Source organism: Nicotiana sylvestris, chromosome 7, assembly GCF_000393655.2.
Source record: "Nicotiana sylvestris chromosome 7, ASM39365v2, whole genome shotgun sequence".
NCBI classification, from domain to species: Eukaryota; Viridiplantae; Streptophyta; class Magnoliopsida; order Solanales; family Solanaceae; genus Nicotiana; species Nicotiana sylvestris.
In genome coordinates, this window is record NC_091063.1 from 167769602 (window position 1) to 167794260 (window position 24659).

At 38.3% G+C, this 24659-nt stretch overlaps 2 protein-coding genes across 2 annotated transcripts; both read left to right on the forward strand.

The window, feature by feature from the left end:
* Positions 1-12722: 12722 nt before the first annotated feature.
* Positions 12723-13166, forward strand: LOC138874103 (uncharacterized). The gene has a single exon (XM_070152607.1). It carries the CDS (start codon positions 12723-12725, stop codon positions 13164-13166), a length of 444 nt encoding a protein of 147 aa, XP_070008708.1.
* A 3344-nt stretch (positions 13167-16510) lies between these two features.
* On the forward strand, positions 16511-24573 carry LOC104234051 (uncharacterized). Its single transcript, XM_009787541.2, has 12 exons — positions 16511-16700; positions 16800-16927; positions 17025-17087; positions 18047-18168; positions 18469-18584; positions 18673-19480; positions 19866-20597; positions 21857-22075; positions 22201-22296; positions 22380-22574; positions 22746-22859; positions 24016-24573. Exons 1-12 carry the CDS (start codon positions 16609-16611, stop codon positions 24274-24276), a joined length of 2946 nt encoding a protein of 981 aa, XP_009785843.1. The 5' UTR covers positions 16511-16608; the 3' UTR covers positions 24277-24573.
* Positions 24574-24659: the final 86 nt, after the last annotated feature.

The window sequence follows — 24659 nt, forward strand, 5'->3', positions numbered from 1 at the left end:
TGCCCTTTGCTCTGTTGGGTTATCGCACTACTGTTTGCGCTTCAGTGTGTGCAACTCCTTATTTGTTGGTATATGGCACTGAGGCAGTGATACCCGCGGAAGTTGAAATCCCATCCCTTCGGATTATTGCTGAGGCCGAAATTGATGATGATGAGTAGGTAAAAACCTGTTTGGAGCAATTGAGTTTGATTGATGAGAAAAGATTGACAGCAGTGTGTCATGACCAGTTGTATCAAAAGAGAATGGCAAGAGCACAACAAGAAGGTGCGTCCGCGAAAATTTGAAGTAGGTCAACAAGTATTGAAATGCATCCTTCCACATTAGGCTGAAGCGAAAGGCAAGTTCGCCCCAAATTGGCAAGGGCCGTTCATCGTAATGAGAGTGTTGTCCAATGGTGCTTTGTATTTTACAGATATAGAAGGCAAATGTGTAGATATGGCTATCAATTCTGATGCAGTCAAAAGATATTATATATGATTTCTTTGGTTTAAATTGTGTTTGTTTGTACTTGGCATGTTTTGAAGATTGGAATGACGAAGGCATTTTATTCTACTATCTAAACACTTTACCCTTTGTTATCCCTCTGAGCCTTATTTATTTCCTTTCATACCCCTCTTTCGGAATCAGTAGCAAAATTCAGAAACAAGAACACACAAGGTAATTTAAAAAAAGGGAGAAGAAGATAAAAGAAAAGAAAAGAATGAAAAAAAAGAAAAAAAAAAGAAAAAGGAAAAAAAAAAGAAAAGAAAAAAAAAGAAAAGAAAAGGAAAAATAGAGAAAGAAAAGAAAAAGAGAAAAGTAACAACAACAAAGTGTCACGACCCTAACCCCGAACTCGGTCGTAATGACGCCTCTCGTGAAAACAAGGCTAGTCAGTTCAACCCAACTCAACTTTAAAGCAGTTAATCAGCATAAAGATAGTCTAAACATGATTTAAACAATACTAAATAGCGGAAATATCGATAACAATGCGAAAAGTCCAACCCGACACAGCCCTAACCGGGGTGTCACAAGTCACGAGCATCTCTAAACCATAATACTAGTTTGCTAAAGTCATAAACTACTAAAAGTGTTTGAAAGGAAACAGATATGATAGAGAAGTAGAGACACAGGGCTGCGGACGTCAATAGCTACCTTGTAGTCTCCGAAAAACCGCCTGGAACTAGAGGAATCAGCACTCAAGAGCGGTACTGCGACGCCTGAATCTGCACACAGGGTGCAAGGAGTAAAGTTAGTACTCCAACTCAGTGAGTAATAAAGATAAATAATGACTGAAAGTAAGAAAATACGTATACATAGGGTATTCTATAATGAAGCAATTAAATAGGTAATTTGTAAGCAGTAAACCAATGAAAAGCAAAATAGAGTACTTCTACAACAAATAAACATGTAATTGACAGACAATTATGATAAAGTAAACACATATAAGTTCGCCCCTCGGGCACAACATCAACAATTTTCGCCCCTCGGGCTCAATCTCACATCACAATGGGTACCCGCGCTCACTGGGGGTGTGCAAACTCTGGGAGGGGACCCTTACGACCCAAGCGCAATATCAAACCATCTCGTGGCATCAAATCTAGGCCCTCAGCGTCATATCAATCAAGACATCTCGTGGCATATTTATGTATCTCAGGCCCTCGGCCTCATATCAGTATCAATGTATCCTCACAACTAGGCCCTCGGCCTTACTCAGTCCAAAAATCATCACAAGCCCCTCGGGCAATAGTAAAACAATATTTCTCAGCCCAAAACATCATTTAAAATTATCATTTACGTTTCAAAACTGAGTAAAATGGCTGAGTAGTAAAACAGTGGAAAATAACATGACTGAGTTCAAGTAATAAGTCAAAACAATGAGGAAATAGTAATGAAAATTCCCGAAGGGTTCAAATAGTTGGCACAACGCCCAAATATGGCAATCAACCCAAATCATGATGATAACAAATAAGTTTCAGTCAAATACGCGGTAAAATCATCAATCGGGATGGACCAAGTCACAATCCCCAATAGTGCATGACCCCACGCTCGTCATCAAGTGTGTGTCTCACCTCAATATAGCACTACGATGTGCAAATCCGGGGTTTCAAACCCCCAGGACATCATTTACAATCATTACTCACCTCGAACCGGCTAAATCTCTAACTTGCGATGCCTTTGCCCCTCGAATCGGCCTCCACACACGTCAAATCTATCCAAAATCAGAACGAATACGTCACAATATGCTAAGGGAACAAAGCCCAAGAGAGAACAATTGAATTACCACAAAATTCCAGAAATTGGTCAAACCCGACCCCCGGGCCCACATTTTGGAATTTGACAAAATTTACAAAACTAGAATCCTTATACTCTCACGAGTCTAACCATACGAAAATTATTCAATTCTGATACCATTTGGTCCTTCAAATCATCATTTTACATTTTTGAATGATTTCACAATTTTCTTCCCAAATTTCATCCCAAATCATGAATTAAATGATGAATTCAATGATAGATTCATGTACTTTAGCCAAATCTGAGTTAGAATCACTTACCCCGATGAATTTTTTGAAAAACCTTCGAAATATCGCCAAAATCCGAGCTCTTTAGGTCAAAATATCAAATAAAACTCAAAACCTTATATTTATAGAGTACCCCACAGATTTTCACCTCCACGGACCACACAAAATCGACCGCGGTCCGCACAAAACTAGTGCGGTCCGCACAAAAATGACCGCGGCCGCACAGGTTTACCTCTACAGTGATAGGCTTTAGTATTTTGGCTAGAAATTTTGCTACAGATGTCCAAACTGTGATATCTTTACTGTTCTGGAAAATAGACACAAATGTATACAACTTTTATTTTTGAATCATCTCAAAATTCCTTGTAGATCAAAAGATATGAACTTCTGAAGTAGGACCAGTGAAATGTTCCCCACCGCGGCCGCACTGCATTTTGTACGGTCCGCACAACACCTACTGCGGCCGCACTTCATTTTGTGCAGTCCGCACAACACATACCGCGGCCGCACTTCTTTTTGTGCGGACCACGCGAGTGGGTTCCGAGGCCTGCAACCCTTATGGACCTGCTACAGCTATGATTTTCGGCCTAAAACATCCTGGAACCTACCCGGAACTCCCAGAACATCAAACCAATTTTACCAACACACCCCATGACATCGTTCAAACTTGTTTAAAACTTCAGAACGCTCACAACAACATCAATCACCAATTTAACATAGGATTCAAGCCTAAGAACTCTAAGAACTCTTAAATTATGCTTTCAATCAAAAGGTCTATCAAATCTCATCCGAATGACCTAAAATTTTGCATACACATCCCAAATGACACAACGAAGCTACTGTCACTCTCGGAATTCCATTCCAACCCCTATATCAAATTCCGCCTATCAACCGGAACCGCCAAAATATCAATTTCGCCAATTTAAGTCTAAATCTTCTCTACAACTCCAAAACCCATTCCGATCGCGCTCCTAAGTTACAAATCACCTCCCGAAGCTAACCGAACCATCGAAACTCACTTCCGAGCTTTCTAACACATAAGTCAATATCCGATTGACTTTTTCAACTTAAGCCTTCTTAAAAGAGACTAAGTGTCTCAAATTTCACCAAACTCATTCCGGACTCAATCCGCCCAACCCGATACCACAAAAACACGGATAATGAAGCATAAAGAAGCTGAAATGGGGGAAACAGAGCGGTAAATCATGAGATGACTGGCCGGGTCATCACACAAAGCAATTCATATGTCATGAACTACGTTTGACCTGATTCCTTTTAAGGATACATCCTCACGGTTCGGTCTCATCAAAATAAAAATGCAAAAGTCCCCAAGCAAAGAAACTAGGACATAAGTTGTGGTTGTTAGAGAGCTGATTCCAAAAGTTGTAATTTTGAACCCATTCAAGCTGTTTTGAGCCTTTGTGACACCCTTTCTTTCTAACCCTATCCAAAAGCGCACATTATGGTCCAAAAAAAGACCTTCTGATTAGTCTTCGAGAGATGCCAAGTCGAGCAAGTAGAGGTGTGATTCATATCAGGGGCAACACTTCAGTCTAAGCAGGAAAAATAAAAAATGAGAGAGTCTTATTGGTGAAACCCTCACGGGCACCGCAAGGCGATGGAAAGCGGAGAGAAATTAAAAAAATGAGAGAGTCTTATTAGTGAAAACCCTCATGGGCACTGTAAGGTGACGGTGAGTTGAGAGATGAACAAATGAGAGAGGTTTATTGGTGAAAACCCTTCAGGGCACCGCAGGCCAAACAAGGTTAGTGATTTGGCGAAGAAATTAGGTTATGGAGATCCTGGGGCATAAAGTATGACAACTGAAAGGTGATTGGTAGAATAGGTTGGGTTGATTAATCCAAAATGCATGTCATGATCATTGGTGCCAGCTGCTTCACTCAGATAAGTCTCATTTCCTTTTCTCCCTCAAACAGTCATCCAATTTTTGGATTTTTTTTAATTCCTAACTCTCAAAGTCATTGCATTTTATTTCTTTTGGGGTTATTTATTTGAGGTTTGTCCAATATCAGCCTTGTTTAAGCAAGTGAGAAAGGATTTTAAAGCTTACTACCAACTTCCAAATTGCACAAAGCAAAGTGCGGCCAAAGCATACCAGAAATAGCAGGATGCAAAAGTGGAAATAAGGTGTTAATGAAAGTTCAAGCGATTGAGTGATTTGTGAATTTTGTGGAAGACACGGAGGTTCAAATTGGAAGGACAAAAATGTAAAACAATGGGTTGGGTGCAGAGCATTCGGGTCATTCAGAGTCCTGTGGTTGAAATTCAGTCAAAAAGGCAAACAATTCTTGGCCAGTTCAAGGCAGCCGGTCAAAGCAAACATGGTAGTGAAAGGCCACCTTCAGCAAGAATGCCACAAACTAACCACCACGTTTTGCAAACTGACAAAGTTTTCTTTGATTAAAACAGTGGTAGGAAATCTCGTTTGTTCCGGAGAAATCCTTCGTAAGGAAAGCATGTATCAGACAGTTTTGACCGTAAATTCTCAGGACCTGCCTGGATAATGGGATTTACTTTGAAGTTCTCAGGACCCTCCTGGACAATGGGACTTAGTTAAAATTCAAAACATTCATGAGTAACAGGATCTAGCATAAGCTCTACTTTGAGGAAATATAAGTTGGTTTTGAAGTTAATTCTTAGGATGAGTTTCTATTGGAAATTCTCAGGACCCTCCTGAATAATGGGACTTAGTTTTAAGACCTCCATTAGATAACAAGATTTAGCATAAGTCTCACCTTTAAGAAGTTGGATTTAGCTCTGAAGTTTTCGCTCTTAAGATGAGATTTGATTTCAATTTTCAGGAGCCTCCTGGATAATAGAATTTAGTTTTAAATTCTTAGAGATATTGGGTAACATGATTCAATTAACACTCCCAGATGTGCCCAGCTGCCAAACTGGGGCAGAAAAATTTCGTTTGTTTTGTCTGTTTTGTTGAATCAGGTGCCCACCTGGAGAACAAGGGAAGACAACACGAGTTTCAAGAATAGAAAGCAGTTCATGTTCAAGCAATCAGGCACCCACCTGGAGAAATAAGGGATAGTTCAAAGAAAAGCAGTTTCAAGAAAGGACAATTCAGGTTCAACAATCAGGCACCCACCTGGAGAACAAAGGGAGGATGGCACAAGTTCAAAGGAAAGCGGGTCAGGCTCAGAAATCAGGCACCCACCTGGAGAACAAGGGAGAACAACTCCAATCTCAAAGGAGAATGGTGTGCGTTCAACAATCAGGCGCCCACCTAGAGAGCAAGGGAAAATGGTGCAAGTTCTAAGGAAAACAGTCCCAAGTATCAAGAGAAGATGGTTCGAGTGTCTGCAATTAAGAGCCTACCTGAAAAACAAGGGAAAACAATTCATGTTTTAGAGGAAAGGAATACAATTCAAGTATTGGAAATCAGGCACCCACCTAGATAACAAAGGGGAAAGCGGCAATGTTCAAAGGAAGATGGTTCAAGGTCAGTAATCAGGAGCCCACCTGGAGAACAAGGGAAACAAGTCAAGTTTCAAGGGAAAAGCAGGGCAAGCGTTGGAAATCAGACACCCACCTGGAGAACAAGGTGAAGCAGTTGAAGTCTCAAGGAAAAAACAATGCAAGTGTTGGAAATCAGGCGCCCACCTGGAGAGCAAGGGAATACAGTTAAAGTTTTGGCAATCAGGCGCCCACCTGGAGAGCAAGGGAATACAGTTAAAGTTTTGGCAATCAGGCGCCCACTTGGAGAGCAAGGGAATACAGTTCAAGGTTTAAAGGAAGACAACAAAGGTTTCAAGGGAAAACAGTTTAAGGTAACAAAGGGAATACAATTCAAGTTTTGGTAATCAGGCGCCCGCCTGGAGAACAAGGGAATACCGTTCAAATGTTGGCAATCAGGCGCCACCTAGAGAATAAGGGAATTCACTTCAGAATGCAATTCAAGTCAGCAACAAAGGAAGCTCACCTGAAGAGTACAAGGCGGCAGAGTGGTAGAAAATGCGAGATCAAGTTTGAAGATATAGATAGGATTCTTGTAATTCATATATCATAGTTTAGTCTAGCTTCTTTTATTTTGTCTTGGTATAATAAGGAGTTTAGCAAGCAGTAGCAGCAGCAACAACAATGAAATCACAGCTTTCCGGTAGTCCCAGCTACCAAAACTTCCTGAACTACAATAACCTAATTCCTTTATAGCCAAGGATATGTAGACAACCTCGGAATCAAGGTGCGATCAAATCTTTCAAAAATGCTTCCCACAGAGTATTCAAACGGGCAAAAATCGCTCGTATCTGCTCACTTTATCTTTCCACAAAAACTCTTCGTGTTTCCAAGCAAAGAGGGGCAGCTGTGAGCACGTGATTTTTGCCCTCTATGAATTACTCCTATAAAATATAAGAAAATAATTTTTTTTCCAATTTTTGCAATTTTATAGGACTTTTTGTAGAATTTTATTAATTATTTGCATTTTTGTGCATATTTAATTTCCATTAAAAATAAATAAAAATACAAAAAACACCATGCATTGAATTTAGGTTTGATTTTATACTTTTTGGAATTAATTAGTAATTATTTCTTTTATTAAAACACGAAAATCACAAAAATAGCTCATTTTACACCTTTTAATTTTAGTCTATTGATTTTTCTTTTTAATTTTGGACTAAGTATTTTTTTAATTATTATAGTTAGATAATTATCTCAATTTTATAGTTTAGATTAATTTAGGAATCTAATTTAGGTTTTAATTAATTAAAGAAAAAAAAGAAAAGGGGAAAGTGAAAGGGTTGTTTTAAACCCAATCGAGCCAACTGATTGTTGAGCCCAAATCCCACCCCAGTCGTCCAAACGTCCCCAGCCCAAATACACTCACCCGCCCGGTCTGGCCCAAACCCGAACCATCCCCAAACACTTATAACACAAAACAAAAGAAACCCTAAATCATAACAGACCCAAAGCGGCGCCCTCACTGTTCATCTTCTCTTTCACCCAAATCTCACCTCTGCCTCACCCTAAACTCGCTCGAGTTCACCCCTAACTCACCTCATGCGCTCCCCCCTTCTCTCATCTTGCCACATAGGTGTAACGATTTCTGACACCAAAGATTCCCCCCCCTCACTCGCCAGATTTTGAGTTATATCATGCAATTGGAAGGTTCTGGAGGACGATTTGGATGAGTGTGAGGAGTTGGATTGATTTCATTCAATCTGAGCCCCACATTCATCATGTGCTCATTTTCAAAAAGGGTCGGATCCGATTTTGTAAAGGGGGAGATTCTAAGGAATTTTCGGGAGAAGCAGAGGTCACTTGGAAATTAGGGTTTTAAGAAAGCCTCTTTTCTATTTTATTCATCTGAAACCATCTTGGTTTAATTCCAGTTACAATAGAAAAATACAAAAAAAAAATCGTTTTCGTTTTGTTTAATCTTAGCCCTTTTGTTCTCTTCATCTTGAAGTTCAGAAATTTTCACTTTCATGATGAGTTTGGATTGAGCTCGAAGGCTGAGTTCGTTTTCTGGATTTCATTTTGAGTTAAGGGAAGTCAACTGAGTGCTGTTGGTTTTGAGCTTCTCCAACGCTGTTCGTTTAGCTGTTAGTTCGTGAGTTCGTGTAATTTCTGTTTGGACTCGCTTCCTCTGAGAATCGTTGTAATCATTAAATAGCATTAATCGAAAATTCATTTTTAGGTTCATCTCCAAACTCTTCTATTTTTCTATTTCGTGGGAGCTGAAATGTTTTGTTTGTATGAATCAATTTCTGGATACCTAAGAAGAAAAAATTAACATCATTGACAATTTTGGGAAGCTTGGTTGAGCTTTAAGTTGATTTTATGAGTTTGAACATGGTTGTTTGAGTGGTTAGGTTTTTTATGGAAATGTGAATTCAAATGGGGACTGATTTGGAGTGTTGTTGACTGAGAATTGTATGAAGTTGATTCGATGGGCTATGACCTAAAGTGTATTAAGGAAATTTTGCAAGTTCAGTTCCTTTAATTTGTACATGTTTCTGTCCAGTTTGCTGCATTTCTGATTAGTTTCAATTGCGATTTATGCTAGCTTGAGTTATAGTTTTGCATCTGTTGTGGTAGCATTAGCTGGGTTAGAAGTTCTGTACTGGCTAGGGAGTTATTGTACAGTTTGAGGGAGCCAAACTCTGCATTGTGACCTCCATGTTTAGGAATGGTAAATTTGCTGCTTTTGTCACTAGTTCTTTGGCATTCTGTTTTCTTTCTCCTTTGAGATTGTAAAGGTTTGGGGTGCATATCTTAAGCTTAGAAATCATAGTTAATTGGCAACATGATCGTGTGTCCTATTCTGCTTTGTTAGTTGGTCGACAACAATATTTAGCTAGTTTCATCCTTTAGAAATCACACTCATTTTCTTGTGTTACAAACTGCTTGATAACTTTCACATGTTTCTTTGGGATGTGGTGGACAAGGAATGCCCAGGTTTGAACTACCTTATTTCTATGAACTTTGAGAAGAGCTTTCCATTCTGATCGTTTGTTTTGGATGTGTAAGCTGTTAATGAGTTCATTCATGGCTGCGATAGATGTTCTGTGATCTCCCTTTGAGTTCTGTTTCGTTTGGTCCTCGATAAGTTAGACAGAGGCTCGTTTAAACTTACTACTGTTAGTTGGAATTTAATAACTGGTGCATCTATTGGTGATTGTCAAGAGTTCATGTTGTATCGCTAAATTTATGATAGCTGCGAATATGTTGAAATTTTTAATGAGTTTTTAGCTGGTCTGTATACTTAATGAGTTATATGTTTCTCCTTATTTTTCAAATTATACTTTTGAAATAGTGGAACATTTTGGAACTTGGTTGAAACTTAGGAAGTGAAGGGCATGTGCAGGGCTTATATTCATAAATATTATTTATGTTTCTTGTAGGCTACTTGTACAATTCAATGTTAACTTTATTTTCTTTTCTATCTGATAAGTCCTCCTTTTCGTACCCTCCTCCCCATTGGCCAACTCACTTTTTCTGTGTTGATGCAACTTTGTGAACATTTTTCCTTTTGTGTTGAAATAACTGTTAAGGAAGGAGAATACTGCTGATGCAAAAGGCTTGAACTATATTTGGGGTTTATGGAATATGCGCTTATCAAGAAGTATCCTACTGATGGCTGGCAATTATCTCAAAGTAAGAAAATAATTCATAAATATCATAGCTTGCTTTAGGCGTACTGTAATAAATTGTCATAGCTACAGGTACGGTTCCCGTGACGTAGTTGTGACACATAATTTCAAATTAGTTTTAATAAGAATATCTGTAGTTCATTTAATTTTGAGGTGTGCCATTCATACATTTGAATCATATAACCTATGGCCCTCATATTTATAACTTGGATAAAAAAAAATGAATCTCGTAGTTTGTTTTAGGCACGTATTTAAACTATTACAACTATGGGTACGGTTCCCGTGACGTGGTTGTGATACTTGATTTTTTAAATCAGATATAAATAGGAATATCTTTAGTTTGCCTTCAAAAAAAATATACAAACCTTTTCTTTAAGATAATTTGAGGTGTGCTATACACAAATAAAATCCATAACATATGGCCCTTACATAAATACAAAATTAGTTTAGAAAATACTTTGCACTCTTGTTGTTTGCTTTAGGCGCGTTTAATTGAATAATTGTCATAGCTACGGGTACGGTTCCCGTGACGTAGTTGTGATGCTTTAATTTCTATAATTCGGGGGTACATTTATGTGACCCGACCAAAATTCGATCTTGTTAAATAAATAAATACATTGTGGATCGTGGGTACGGTTCTCGTGACATGATTCGCAATGTGTAATCAAATAATTAGTTGTATAATAATTGAATTATTAAAAGCAGTTTAAAAGGAATAAAAATGCACATATGTTTCAAAGATGTTTTAAAATTAGATAAATAGGCCAATAATAATAGTTGAGCGACCGTTCTAAAACCGCGGAACCCGAAAATGTCTAACACCTTCTCCCGGGTTAACAGAATTCCTTACCCGAATTTTTGTGTTCGCGGACTGTAAAACAGAGTCAATCTTTCCTCGATTCGGGATTTAAAACTGGTGACTTGGGACACCATAAACTATCCCAAGTGGTGACTCTTAATCTTAAATAAATAATCTTGTTTCGATTGTCACTTAAATTGGAAAAAACTCCCTTATACCCTTTCGGGTATAGGAAAAAGGAGGTGTGACATATATTATTTTCTATAGTTATGTTTTTAGATTTTTTAAAATGTATCCGATGTATTTAAGCTATTGTATTCATGAATACAACAACATTTCTAGGCGTAAATTAGGAGATTACAGCTAGACAGATTTTTGTATTCGAGTGTATTTGATTGTATTCATGGTGTGAAATATGGGATTACAGCTAGACAAATTATTGTATCGACTGTATTCACGGCGTGAAACAGGGGATTACACTGTTTTTAAATGGAAAGTGAATCAATTAACATAATAGACTCCTAATATAACTCAACAAACTCAATTATAACACACAAATTTTGTATTTCTAGTTATAAAAAAGATTCTCAACCAAAAAATACCCAAAAACATAGCAATCTTCAGAGTAATTATATAATACATCTGAATACATAAATTATATTAATTAAAAAAAATATATGAATATATTCATGGAATATAGCGAGACAGTGAATACAATGAAACACATAGAATACAACGGGATACATTGAAATACAATAAAAAAAGACAATGAATATAATAAAATACATAGAATACAACGAGATACATTGAAATACAATGATAAATAAAGATAATGAAATACAGCGAGGTACATTGAATATATTAACAGAAAATTCAAGTTGCTCAGCCCCGAACTCCGTCGTCTTTGTTCAATAAAAAAATAATATTAGCTACAAAATTTTCAACCATTAAAAAACATATGAATATAATAGCACCCAATTGTTTACATATCACACCAAGTCCCAGCGGAAAATTGATCTCACATCTTGACCATAAAGAATATGGTGTTGGCTTCATCAATACTTTTTCATTCCTTCAGTCTGCTCTCAAGAACCAGTAATGCAGTCAAGGCCAAATATATAGTGCAATCCCCAAAAAACAATCCTATGAAGATACGCAGATGAATACATTTTTTGCATCTGCCTTTTAGGGCGTGTAACAGAAAGTCAATGCAAATAGAGAGATATGAGGTAGAGGATAGGATAAATTTGAGGGGATATGAGAGAGAAAATAATACAAAACTTAGTTTATAGCATGTGTTCAGGAGACTAAGTGGAAAGGATCGAAGGCGAGGAATGTAGATGGGTTTAAACTGTGGTACTCTGGACGCTCGAAGGGTAAGAACGGAGTGGGTATTCTGGTAGACATGGATCTTAGGGAGTCGATGGCTGAGGTTAGGCGGGTGAGTGATAGATTAATGTTTATTAAGTTAGTGTTTGAAGGGCTCACTCAAAATGTCATTAACGCATACGCGTCCCAAGCGGGTTTGGATGAAGAGGTTAAAAGGTATTTTTAGGAGGGTTTGGATGAAGTGGTGCGTGGTATTCCACCCACGAAGAAGTTATTTATAGGAGGGGATTTCAACGGGCATTTAGCGCGTTTGCCAGTAGTTATGGCGAGGTGCATGGCGGTTGTGGCTTTGGGGTTAGGAATGGAGGTGGAACTTCTCTATTGGATTTTGCTAAGGCTTTTGAGTTGGTGATTGCGAACTTTATGTTCCTGAAGAGGGAGGAGCATTTGGTTACTTTTCAGAGTACGCTGGCTAAGACTTAGATTGATTATCTGATCCTAAGGAAGTTTGATAGATGGTTGTGCAAGGATTGTAAGGTTATCCCGAGTGAGTCACTCGCAACCCAACATTGGCTCTTGGTGGTGGACGTCAGCATCCCGATAAGGAGGAAGAGGAGGGTGGTTTGGGGTAGCCCGATGATTAGGTGGGGTGCCTTGACGAAGGTGAAAGCTCACGAGCTGGGGAGGAGGCTATTGGCTATGGGGGCCTGGAGAAGTAGTGGGGAAGCTAGCGGTATGTGGACGATAACGGCGAACAATATTAAGAAGGCGGCACAAGAGGTACTAGGGGTTTCGAAGGGTTACTCGGGCGGGCATAAGGGTGACTGGTGGTGGAACGCCGAGGTCCAGGGTAAGGTGGAGGAAAAGAAAGCGGTGTATTGACGGTTAGTGGAAAGTACGGACGAGGAGGATAGGCAGAGGAACATAGTAAGTTATAAGGAAACTAAGAAGGTGGCAAAGTTAGCGGTCATGGAAGCAAAGAGTACAACATATGGTCTCATATACGAAGAATTAGGGGGAAAAGGCGGAGATAAGAAGTTGTTCCGGCTGGCCAAGGCAAGGGAGAAGACGACTCGGGATCTAGACCAAGTGAGGTACATCAAGGACGAGGAAGGCCAATTGTTAATAGAGGACGCACAAATTAAGCGGAGGTGGCAGACGTACTTCCATAAGCTGCTAAATGATGAAGGGAAGAGAGACATTGTGCTAGGGGAATTGGAGCACTCCGAGTGTCACCGAGATTTTAGCTACTATAGGCGCATTAGAGTCGAGGAGGTTGTCGGGGCTATGCGTAAGATGAGCAGGGGCAGAGCGATAGGGCCAGATGAAATTCCAATAGAAGATGCCAGAGGAATGGAGGTGGAGTACGATGATTCCACTGTACAAGAACAAAGGCGATATCCAGAACTGTAGCAACTATAGGGGCATCAAGCTATTGAGTCATACCATGAAAGTGTGGGAGAGGGTAGTGAAAGCGAGGTTGAGGAGGCTGGTGTCGATATTCGAGAATCAGTTTGGAGCGATCCATCTTATTCGGAGGTTGGTGGAACTGTACAGGGATAGGAGGAGTGATTTGCACATGGTGTTTATTGACCTAGAGAAAGCTTATGATAAGGTACCTATGGAAGTTCTTTGGAGATGTCTGGAGGTGAAAGGTGTTCCGGTGGCTTATATTAGGGTGATTAAGGATATGTATGATGGAGCTAAGACTCGGGTTAGGACAGTAGGGGGAGACTCGGAGCATTTTTCGATTGTTATGGGGCTACACCAAGGATTTACGATCAGCCCGTTCTTATTTGCCCTGACGATAGACGCACTGACACACCATACCAAGGGGATGTGCTATGGTGTATGTTATTCGCTGATGATATAGTACTGATTTATGAGACGCGAAGCGGTGTTAACGAAGGTTGGAGGTTTAGAGACAAACCCTTGAGTCTAAAGGTTTCAGGCTGAGCAGGACTAAGACTGAATACGTGGAGTTCAAGTTCAGCAGCGTGCGGGGTGAAGTGGACATGGACGTGAGGCTTGACTCACAAGTCATCCCCAAGAAAGTGAGCTTCAAGTTCCTGGGGTCGATTATACAGGGGAATGAGGATATTGACGAGGATGTCACGCACCATATAAGAGTGAGGTGGATGAAATAGAGGCTAGCGTCTGGTGGTCTGTGTGACAGGAAGGTACCTCCGGAACTTAAAGGAAAGTTCTATAGAACGGTGGTTAGGCCGACCATGTTGTATGGTGCAAAGTGTTGGCCAGTGAAGAATTCTCATATCTAGAAGATGAAAGTTGCAGAGATGAGGATGTTGAGATGGATGTGCGGACACACTAAGCTAGATAAGATTAGGAATGACGATATTTGGGGGAAGGTGGGCATGACTTCCATGGAAGACAAGATGCGGGAAGCTAGGCTTAGATGATTCGGGCACGTGAAGAAAAGAAGCCTGAATGCACCGGTGATGATGTGTGAACGACTGGCCTTGACGGGTATGAGGAGAGGTAGATGACGACCTAAGAAATATTGGGGAGAGATGATCAGGCAGGACATGGTGCAGATGTAGATTTCCGAGGACATGGCCCTTGATAAGAAGTTGTGGAGGTCAAGCACTAGAGTTGTAGGTTAGGAGACATGAGGCTAGTGTGATAGTGTCTTGTTTTAGGCTGCTAGGGGCTCCAGTTGTGTTCTTAATACTTCTTTAGGGTCGAAAGTTAGGCTATAGTATGTCTAGCGGCCTTGTGTGTACATATTATTCCATTGCGTATGTAGTATTGTGCCTTTCTTGATGCTTAGTGTTAATATTTTGCTCTCTATTTTCTGGTTATTGCGTTGCTGGTGTTATATGTTAGGATTCCTTTGCTGCTACTGTTACATTGTCTCTTTCCTTCTTGTGCTGAGGGTCTACCGGAAACAGCCTCTCTACTCCTCCGGAGTAGGGGTAAGGTCTGCGTACACACTACCCTCCACAGACCCCACATGTGGGATCTCACTGGGTTGTTGTTGTTGTTGTTGTTGTTATTTTATGGCTTAAGGGCAGGATGTGCCAAAAATAGATATTTGGCTATAAAAAATCAAAAAGTAGCTATGAAATATAATTTTTTAAAAGAATATTTATTTAAAATAAATAAGGTATCAACCTTTGTTATAAGAGGTAACTAATCCGTAAACGAATAATGATACTTCTATCGCGTTCACAACATTCCTATATTCCACTTCAGGTGATGTCTTAGAGAAAAAATTGCAGAACAGTAACACTTAGTCAATTAAATGACTTGCTGTTCAGAGGTTGAACAACAAAAGGCTCCAGAAATTCCATCTACAGCGTGCAGCACAGCTTTGAATCAATAGAAGCCAAACATATGCAAAACGCTTGATAACCTGTCAATGGATACCTGTAGTCCATCACACACTTAGCTTTCCCCACTCTACCAAGTTGTAGAATTGTCTGCCTTCCGTTCTTCTCCATTGTCAGCTGAAAGTTCTTAACTGAGCTCTGGATTCTGAGTCCTGCTCTTCCTCTATCTCTAAAATCTAACTCATACTGTCTTGACACCTTATTGTAATGAGGAATCTTTGAAAATATATTGATATTTGGTTACACATTTACAAACTTATAATTGGGCTAAAATAGTGCAAAGTCAACTTATGAAATGCATTATTATATAATTTTGTCTTTTTGAAAAAGACTTATCAAGATAAACTAATTTTAAAAGCTTGATCAAATATGCTATTAGGCTGCTTGACCTTTATAGGATTGCCAACTAGGACTTTATATGAATTTCCATTTTTAATTTTAATTTATCTTTTGATCGTTTCACTTCAATATATTTTTACTTAGTTTCGATACATCATTAGTATTTCAAAATCACTAACTTCCTATGTATTGTATAAGTTCTACACAAATTAATATTTATAAAAAATTTTTATAAGCATTTGTATAAGATTTTATCATAAAAGGGGTTATGCATCTAATTTTGGGCGTAACTTATTTTTTTTCGATAGTTGAATCATATATATTTAGTGTGACTACTAAAAAAATACTCCCTCCGGTTCATAATAAGTGACCAATTTACCTTTTTATTTTGGTTTAAAATAAGTGTCCAATTATGTAATCAAGAAAGAATTCAATCTCCCTCCGGTCCAGAATAAGTGACCAATTTGTTTTTGGCACGCACATTAAAAAAATACTAAATTTTATACAAAAATACCTAGTATGACTAAACTATCCTTAATTAAATATTTAATGTGAGGAGTAAGAAAACTTCTTAAGGATATATATATAAGAGTAATTTTGTAAAAACAAATTCAATTCTTTCTTGATTATATAAATGGACACTTATTTTGGACCAAAATAAAAAAGTAAATTGATCACTTATTGTGGATCGGAGGGAGTAATTATTAGTTGACCAAATATCCATACCATGTTCAAAGCATGTGCCTTTACTCTTAAACTTGTCCGTGAAAATTAATTACACATTTTACCGTAACTTAGATAAGATGGGTTGCTCTGATGGTAAGCAACCTTCACTTCTAACCAAGAGGTTATGAGTTCGAATCAACCCAAGAGCAAGGTTGGAAGTTCTTGGAGACCCGACACTCCACTAATGGGATTATACTTTGTTGTTGTACTTTACCGTAACTATTTCTTATTTTACCGGTTATAGCTTGTTAGGAAATTAGAAAAAAAAAAAAAAAAGAGCACTACTGAAGGCCGGCTAAGTTAAACCCGTTGTGAACTCTCTTACACCCACCCCCCCACCCCACCCCGAGCTGCAAACAACACAAGTACTTCACAAAACTTATCGCAGATCTGTTATTCTTCTCCAGCTTGAATTCAACAACTAGTCGCCACTAGCTATGGCGATTAGGGCTTTTCTTCTGTTTCTCATCTTATTCGTTTCGTCCACGACTTTTGCTCTTTATGAAGATCAAGTTGGCCTCATGGACTGGTAAATTTTGCAATTTCAATCACTATACTTAAACAAAATTGCTAATATTCAATTACTATATGCTTAGATAAGTAATTTGCATAATTTGTGATTGTGTAGGCATCAACAGTATATTGGAAAAGTGAAAAAGACAGTGTTCCAGACACAAAAGGCTGGTAGAAAACGTGTTGTGGTATCTACTGAAGAGAATGTAATCGCCGCCCTCGATCTTCGTCACGGCGAGATTTGTGAGCTTCTTTTTAAAAATAATTATTTTTATTGAATTAAATGCTTATTAGTTGAAATTGTTGCTTATTTTGTTCAATCGCGTATTGTTTTTTGCAGTTTGGAGGCAGGTTTTGGGAGTCAATGATGTCATTGATGAAATCGATATCACCCTCGGAAAATGTATTTTTTTTGTTTCTCTTGCTTGTTTTAGTTATTGGAAAATTAATTTTTTTTATAGACAAGTATATGCTATTCTTATATGGTAATCTAAGTGGTTTTATTTAGGACTGTACAAAAGGAAAATGACTAGCTTAGTATTAGTTTGTCTCCATATTTATTTTTCGATGGGATAATGGTAAAAAACAACTTAAGATAGTGGAATATGATGCCTCTGAATTATTAATGATGGACCATGTCAAAGACTTTTTCTTTAGATAAAGTTAGAACTTAGAAGAAGAATTACATCTATAATATTTCAAGTTGGTTGGACTCTCTATATCTGTTACTTTACTAGACAGAAGTAAACATCATTAATCTCGTTAGCGTCCCTGCTGCGAGGAAAGAAGCACATAGATTATCTTTGCCACTGGGCACTGGCTAATTCTCTTTAGTAGATAGCTCGCCTGAATAGTTCAGTTCTCTTTTCCGAGTTTAAGGAACACAGGCTTGATATCTTGGATTCACTGGAAAAGATTGAAAATATTCTCCTTTTTCCATCAGTAGTTTGAAGGGGGAGCCTCAGTGCTATGGTAAACATTGTCGTTGTGTGACCTCGAAGACACCTGGTAAAGCCGTGAAAATAGCCTCCAGCGCCAGCTCTTCCCTGGACCCCACACATAGAGGGATCTTAGTGCATTGGATTGTCATTTTTTTCCCTTCAGTAATTTATTTTATAGTTACTTTTTGAAGGGTGGGCTCATTTTTAACTTGATTTGAGTCATCCATCCTAAAACTTTAATTTAGTATCTTATGAAATTTTTCCTAGCTTGATGCACCTTAGTCTTTGGAGGACAGGACGTGCAGCTTAATTCTGTTGGTGGAAGAAATGTTCACAATAAAAGCTAATGTTTTAATATTATTATATTATTTGGTACAGGATTTGAGTGCTAATAGCTACCAGACTTCTTATTTCTTTTCAGATGTTGTCACGCTATCATCAGGAGGAAGTATCTTAAGAGCATGGAACCTTCCTGATGGCCAGATGGTGTGGGAGTCATTCCTTCTTGGATCAAGTCCCTCGAGATCATTGTTGTTGACTCCAGTAAGTGCAAAGAATTCTGATATACTATTATACCTTACCTTACCCCAAAAAAAAGGAATTCTGATATACTATTTATTCCTATTACAAATAAAATGTTCTGACCTTTCTTGTTAAAAAACCAAATATTTGTGAAATGTGTATTAGCAACCAAATCCTACCCTTTGCATTTTGCAACTTATAGTTGAATTTAAGTTTAGTAATTTCACGTAAGATGCTTGGAGAAAATGTTATTGCCATGTTGAGTAAGAGGCTGAGAAGTCAGTAAGATCCATATACAAATCTTTTATTTTCTTTGCTCAGGCAAATTTTGGTGCTGACAAGGACAATGCGATTCTGGTTTATGGAAATGGTTACCTGCATGCTGTTTCATGCATTGACGGTGACATTCTCTGGAAGAAGGATTTAGCACAGAAAGGGTTTGGAAACTTCACTAGACTAGTTTACTGTTCTTTTGACTCTAGATTTATGAAAAAGGTCATCTAATCTGTAGTTTCTTAACTGCAGCATCAACGTTCATCATTTGGTTCATCCCGAAGAAAGTGGCATGTTATATGCATTAGGAGTTGGTGATCGGTCCCAATTTGAAGCATATGTAATCAATGTTGGGAATGGTAAACTGCTGAAGCATAGTAGCACGGAATTTCCTGGTGGATTTTCTGGTGATTTGTCATTATCTACAAGTGACAAAGCAGTGGCGCTTGATTCCTCTGGGTCAATCTTAGTCACTATAAGCTTTGTTGGTGGAGAAATTAAATTTCAGGAGGTCCATATTTCCGATCTTCTTCAGGGGTTTTCAGGAGTAGCAGTATTATTACCTTCCAAACTTGCAGGAATGGTTGCCGTGAAAATCAATAGATCTTTGTTATTTGTGAAAGTGAAAGATGAAGGCACACTGGAGGTAGTTGACACAGTCCCTCATGTTGAAGCCGTAAGTGATTCTTTGTCTTTTGCTGAAGGCCAAACCGCTTTTGGGCTGATTCAGCAAGATGGTGGTAAAGTTCATCTCACTGTGAAGTCTAGTGATGATTGGAAGACCCATTTTCTCAAGGAAAGTGTTGAAGTCGACCAACAGAGGGGACTTGTGCACAAGGTCTTCATCAACAACTATATCCGAACAGATCGAACTTATGGATTTAGGGCTTTGATTGTCATGGAAGACCATTCATTGCTGTTATTACAACAAGGTGCCGTTGTCTGGTATAGAGAAGATGGGCTTGCATCTATTATAGATGTAACAACTTCAGAGTTGCCCGTAGAAAAGGCTGGTGTTTCTGTTGCAAAAGTGGAGCACAGCCTCTTTGAATGGCTTAAGGTATGAAGCCTGTAAAAAGGTTTAAGATTAAATATATCGCAGAAGAATCAGAATTTGCCCAAGCTTATAATCTATCTTGTAATTTACACAGTTCTCCTTATTATTTTTCTCTGGGAAAAAAACATAATTTTGTTATGAGTTGAGTTCGGGAAAAGTTTATTTGATCAGTCTGTTTACTTGAGGTGATAATATCTAGTATAAATTTTTTGGTGTGCTTGCTTGTCGTGGAGATAGAAAACATAACCATTGAAGTGTGAACTTGTGTTGTTTGATTTGATGATTACTTTGGTATTCTTATCTTTCTATTTTGTTCAGTACATGATTTTTTTTTCTTTTTATTAAGTACCTGATTATTTGTTTTACTTCTGTGCTCTTTTGTTGGAAGGGACATTTGCTGAAACTAAAAGCGACTTTAATGCTTGCAACCCCTGATGATGTAGCAGTGGTTCAGAGAATGAGGTTACAAAGTGCTGAGAAAAGCAAGATGACCCGAGACCACAATGGATTTAGGAAGCTACTCATTGTACTTACACGAGCAGGGAAACTTTTTGCACTTCACACAGGAGATGGTCGAATTGTTTGGTCTCGACTACTGAATGCTCTCCGTAAATCAGAAACTTGTGAAAGTCCAAGGGGCCTCAAGTTACATCCGTGGCAGGTGCCACATCATCATGCATTAGATGAGAACCCATCTGTCCTTGTAGTTGGTACATGTGGACATAATTCAGATGCATCTGGTATTCTCTCCTTTGTTGATGCATACAGAGGAGAGGAGCTTAATTACTTTGCACCTGTTCATTCAATTACACAAATTATTCCTCTTCCATTTACCGATTCAACAGAGCAGCGTTTACATCTAATAATAGATGCAGAGGGGTATGGACACCTTTACCCTAGAACTCTTGAAGCAGTTGGTATTTTCCAAAAGGAGTTGGGAAATATATACTGGTATTCAGTTGACGTAAACAATAATCTCTTAAAGGGGCATGTGGTGAAGAAAAACTGCAAACCGGAGATAGCCGATGACTATTGTTTTGAATCCAGTGACCTTTGGTCTGTTATATTCCCCTCAGATTCGGAAAAGATCATTGCAACTTCAACCAGAAAATTGAGTGAGGTAATCTTTTGCTTCTTTCTTTAAAAGATCATTGCAACTTAAGCAAAAAAAATTAAGCAAGGTCTCTTATTTAATCTTCTTTCTCACTTATCAGAAAAATAATGTCAATTGAAATTTTTTGGCTGCTAATGACTAAGTTATGGCTGGAGATTTGTCTATAAGGTGTGGTATTGTTTTCCTATTATTTAGTTGGTGGGTAGGGATACCTTGAGAGTATATAATATGACCCTACTTATCCCCCAAGGACTTTTTGTGTTCCTATTTTCACCTGTAAAAGATGTTGCTTTGACCTTTATCCTTTGGATTGGACTTACATCTAAACTGATCAGTGTAATACAATCTAGCAGCCTATAGTATAAACTCTTCAATTATCAAATATATGTAGCTTGAATCAACTTTTAACTCCATCAAAGTATCTGGCTGAACAAGCTCCAGTTATAGCTGTCCACACAATTCAAGTTATCTCTTGGAGTAGCTGTCATTTTTCAAATTAGTTTCCATGTACCTAGATTTCACTGAGGAGACTCCTTTGCTGTCTTTCCACTGTAGAAATTCACTGCCTTCTCTTAGCCAATTCTTCTCCTTTAGCTGTGCGGTAGCTCAAGAGATTAAATATTTTTTTTTATTATTGACTACAAATTTGAACTCTTAAATTTATGTCAACTCTCTAAAGAAGCATTTAAGCAAAATAAATAAATCTTGAAACATGATTTAATGGCCTTAAAAGTGAGAATGTGGTGTAGTATAGTGAAGAGACCAATGGAGGACACGCCACAGACAGATGCAACACTTGTCTAATATAGGAGCTGAAGAGTAAAAAATGCTTTGGTGTTCAACCAAACTTGGGATTTAGGCTGCCAGTTTAGCCACATTCCTTTCTGCTGTTCTCTTTTTAATCTGTTTTCTCTTTTTACTAGATCTTGGTAAATTGAATGCACATAAGCACCCAGTTAGATGAAGAATGACATGAATGAGTCCGCTTTTGACAGCTGACTAGTTCACTCAAGTCCGAATTACTAAACCCCTCCTGCAAAAACAGCAAATATCTTCAAACACACTGACATATGATTCATACTTTTTCCCTTTTTAGCTGGTTACAGAGTCCCTCTTCGTGCATAGTTATTGTTGAACCATACAAGTATTATGAAAGACCCAGAAGCTTATGTATAGTTTCTTACCATGCATTCTTTTAAGCTTGTGTTGCTGAACCTGCAGATTGTAATTTTATCATCTTCTTTTTTGTGTCTTGTTCTTTTCAGGTTGTTCATACACAAGCTAAGGTTGTTGCAGAGGATGTGTTGTATAAATATATATCTAAGAATGTGCTATTTCTGGCGACTGTTACACCTAAAGCAATAGGTGACATTGGATCAGTGATCCCTGAAGATTCCTGGCTTTTTGTTTATCTTGTTGACACAATAACTGGCCGAGTGCTGCACCGCATGTCTCATCATGGCTGTCAGGGACCTGTACATGCAGTATGTTTTCCTTGGCCCAAACCTTGTAGTACTAATTCATTTTCTATTTGAGAAAATAATAGCTATCTGATGTTCCTTTCTACTAATAAGTTACCAAGTATTGTGACACGTCTCTCTCTGTGAAGGTCTTTAGTGAAAATTGGGTTGTCTATCACTACTTCAACCTACGTGCACACAGATATGAAATGTCTGTTGTTGAGATCTACGATCAATCTCGCGCGGTACATTTTGCTACCAGATTTCTTCTTTTCATTTGTTCTCTGTGGCTCTTGTTTACCATATTTGAATTTTTGTAATATTTTAGGACAACAAAGATGTCCTGAAGCTTGTTCTTGGAAAGCATAACCTTAGTGCACCTGTCTCTTCCTACTCGCGTCCTGAAGTGATGACTAAGTCTCAATCTTACTTTTTTACGCATACTGTGAAAACAATAGCAGTTACCTCAACAGCGAAAGGCATTACTTCCAAGCAGTTGCTTATTGGCACAATTGGTGATCAGGTTAGATTTGCTAATCACTTGTCCAAACACTTTTAGCGTGTATCTCTTTTGTGGTAGCCGGTAGGAGTGCCATTGCAAGAAAATGCGTTCTTTATATTTATTCAGGGACGGTTGTGACATTCCTTCCTTTTATCGTAGACTTCTTATGCTCTATATGTTGGTATAATGCAGGTTTTAGCACTTGATAAGCGTTTTCTCGATCCTCGACGAACTTTAAACCCTACTCAAGCTGAAAAAGAGGAAGGGATTATACCTCTTACTGACTCATTGCCAATCATGCCACAGGTGAGAGCTTCCTTTTTAAGCTTGCTGCAGAGGAAAAAACACATTGCATTGTTGATCAAAGAGACTGTCCTTTACATACTTTTGATTTGTACCATCTTGGTACTTAATTGCTAAAATTTGCCTACCTTGTTATCAAAAGAAAAAAGAATAAAGAAATAGTTCTTTACATTGAGGATGAGTTTTAATAGATTGAACGCCATAGTCACAAGAGGTCTTAGTCATCATAACAATCCTAGTTAGTAGTGTTCTGCGCTATGAGCAAAAATGAGCATTTTTGCATCATAACCTAGAGTATATGAATTAAGTGTTTTGAAGCATTTGATATTAAATCTACCACTAGACTAGGAATACTGATGTTTAGTACTGTATTGCACATCAAGAACGTGTAGGAGTCTAGTAAGAGTTGGTTTCTTTTCAGAGAGAATTAATCATATCATTTGAATGGCATCTGGTATCTTTATCACGGTAGATCTTGGGACTTCTTTGGTCTTGGTGAAGCTCTCGCTACCATTTTGAAATGTTAGATTGGGTCACACAATTACTCCTGTCTTGGCTTTTTGTCTAGGATTAAGGGTAGATTGGATCACATGTTTACAAGTCGTCATAGTGTAGATGGGAGATCTTATATGCTGAAAATATGGAAGTTCTTTGATCCAAAAGAGATTTTTATGCATGTCTTTGTTCTTGGTGAAGCTCTCATACTAAGACTAGTTTAGATGGGAGATCTTATGTGCCGAAAAAGTTCTTTGATCAAATAGAGAGACACACTTCCATGTCTTTGTTCAGAACTTGTGCTGTTCTTTCCATATCTCTAAATTATTTCATGATAATGTTTTATACATGCGTCTTACAATTTTTAAAATAGGAATATGGGTTCAAAACAATAGTTATCTCCTTTATGATGTTGGCAAAGAAATGCATCCTACTTGATTGAGCTTTGACATGGCAAGTAGATACCTATCTTACATCATATGTTGGTCAGGGAAACTGATTTGGCCCTCAAGATATTCTAATTTCTAATTGCATACTTGCAGAATTCAAAATAGCTAACTGTTAAGCATAAAGGAATATCATAAATTATCACCTGAGCCTTGTTTTCCATATGGGTGACAATTAACCCTTGGTTATCATATTGATTTGATGGTTGCTCTCGCAGGCTTATGTTACACATGCTCTTAAAGTGGAAGGCCTTAAAAGCATAATAACTATACCGGCAAAGCTAGAGTCAACCACCCTTGTCTTTGCTCATGGAGTGGATCTCTTTTTCACTCGGCTTGCCCCTTCAAAGACGTATGACTCTCTTACTGAGGATTTCAATTATGCTTTGCTTCTGCTTACCATAGTTGCCCTAGTTATAGCAATCTTTGTAACGTGGATTTGGTCGGAGAGGAAAGAGTTGCAGGAGAAGTGGAGGTGAGTCTTTCAACCATAAAAGTGGAGTCGTCGAAATCCATTACACTTCCGTTTATCGTTTTATTGTTTTAGTACTCACCACTTTTTGTCACTCAAACTTCTCCTTTTAGATTAGGAAGTTAGGCTGAGCTGTATTTTTAGTAATTTTGTAATACTGCCCTCGTATAGTTTTTTCAACCGGGGGAAGAAAGTTTGTTAATTGATATTCATTCTGATGGCAAGGGATACACATAATTAGGTTGCCAACAGTACCATTAGGTTGTCAAAAATGTAACCAATGCCCTTTTTGGGCTTTCCATCATGCTGCTGCTTCGTTTTTCTTCTTCACCCCCCCCCCCCCCCTTTTTTTTGAATGGTAAAAAATATAGGGCTTTCCGTCATGCTATA

Excerpts from the sequence above, each read along its gene's own strand:
- LOC138874103 (XM_070152607.1), top strand. The coding sequence starts at position 12,723 with ATGGAAGCAAAGAGTACAACATATGGTCTCATATACGAAGAATTAGGG.
- LOC104234051 (XM_009787541.2), top strand. The coding sequence starts at position 16,609 with ATGGCGATTAGGGCTTTTCTTCTGTTTCTCATCTTATTCGTTTCGTCC. Across the intron at positions 18,169-18,468 it reads GATCATTGTTGTTGACTCCA|GCAAATTTTGGTGCTGACAA; the intron begins GTAAGTGCAAAG and ends TTCTTTGCTCAG. Across the intron at positions 22,575-22,745 it reads TTGGCACAATTGGTGATCAG|GTTTTAGCACTTGATAAGCG; the intron begins GTTAGATTTGCT and ends GGTATAATGCAG.